Raw genomic sequence first — 1,479 nt, forward strand, 5'->3', positions numbered from 1 at the left:
CGAAGCCGCTCCGCTGCTGCGCCAGCTCCTGCCCCAGCGCTGCCAGCTCGTCCTGCCGCAGCCGTGCCTCTGTGCTGACGTCGCAGTGCTGCCCGCTGTGAGCGGCGTCCAGCAGAGCGCAGATGCAGCACACTGCTCTGCAGCACTGCTTGCAGTAGATGCTGTCAAGGTGAGAAGAGGCGGAGCATCCGAGATGAAGGAAGCAATGTAAGAACAGAAGGAATTATTTACTCAAAGGGCGGTGAGGTGCTGGAGCAGAGTGCTCAGAGAGGTGTGGGTGCCCCATCCCTGGAGGTGCCTGAGGCCATGGATGGGGCTGTGGGCAGCCCGATCCCATGGCAGGGGCTGAAGCTGGGAGGGCTTTAGGACCCCTTCCATCCTATGCCATTCTATGAACCTCTAATTGTATGATCATCTGTTCTTAGAATCATAGGATGGTTGGCTTGGAGGAGACCTTAAAGCCCAACCAATTCCAGTTCTCCACCATCAGCTGGCTGCCCCCCACGAGCTCAGGCTGCCCAGGGCCCCATCCATGGAGATGACCGAATCTTCGGTCACCTCCATGGATGGAGCACCCACAGCACCTCTGGGCAACCTTAGACATCCCACCCGCTGCCTTCCTGGTCTCCAGCAGCCTCCTCATCCTCATCCCATGCCCTCCTCTGGCCCCATCAGCAGCCCCGGTGCTTCCTCCCTGCTCCCCACTGGTCACTGCAACTGACTCCCATCCAACTTCTCCGTCAGCAGAGGGACAGAACCACCTCACTCAGCCCAAAGATGAATGACAAGAAGTTCCCTACCTTAGAGTCTGCTTCTGGTGGGTCGGGATGGGGCAGGACAAGCTGCTGGTCCTCCTGGTGCCCTTGAGGAACTCCTGCGGTGATCCCACCCTGATGTCCTGAACCCTCTTGGCCTCGTGGTTCTCCCGCTTGACGTAGCGCTGGTGGGTCTCGAAGCACTTTGTGCACAGGAATTCCTTGCACTCTGGGCACCAGTACTCACTGCTGCTGCCACAGTTGTCACACAGCAGCTCGGCCCCACTGACCACACGCTGGTAGATGCTGAGACGGGCCTGCAGGCTGCTGAACAGCACGTTGTCCACATCGGGGATGCCATCAGGCTGCGGGATGGGTGTCTGGCACACGGGGCACTGCCCTATAGGTTTGTTCTCTCTCAGGCAGCCCAGGCACAGCGTGTGCAGGCAGGTGAGCAGCTTCAGGTCGGGAGATTCCTGCTGGCAGCCCTCGCACAGCAGGAACTGGAAGCTGTCTTCCAGCGCCTTGGGGAGGAGAGGGAGCAGACAGAGCTTCAGAACTCCCATCATGGCACAGGTGAGCGGCCACTTCCTGTGGGGCGCTGGTTCTCGCTCAGCACTTCCCCACCCCATAGCACAAGGGGACGCATTGGCAGCGTTGGCGGGGTGGGGATGGGATGGGATGGGATGGGATGGGGGACACCCACCCGCCCTGCCACCCGGTC

At 60.6% G+C, this 1,479-nt stretch overlaps 1 protein-coding gene across 1 annotated transcript in view; it reads right to left on the reverse strand.

The window, feature by feature from the left end:
* Positions 1-1,479, reverse strand: part of LOC104912761 (protein PML-like) — an 11,573-nt gene that overhangs the window by 9,523 nt on the left and 571 nt on the right. Inside the window, exons 2-3 of the mRNA XM_019619263.1 lie at positions 801-1,280; positions 7-161 (exon numbers count right to left, since the gene is read on the reverse strand). Coding sequence (XP_019474808.1) covers positions 7-161; positions 801-1,280 — 635 coding nt within the window. The remainder of the gene's footprint in view (positions 1-6; positions 162-800; positions 1,281-1,479) is intronic.

Source organism: Meleagris gallopavo, chromosome 12, assembly GCF_000146605.3.
Source record: "Meleagris gallopavo isolate NT-WF06-2002-E0010 breed Aviagen turkey brand Nicholas breeding stock chromosome 12, Turkey_5.1, whole genome shotgun sequence".
Taxonomy (NCBI): Eukaryota; Metazoa; Chordata; class Aves; order Galliformes; family Phasianidae; genus Meleagris; species Meleagris gallopavo.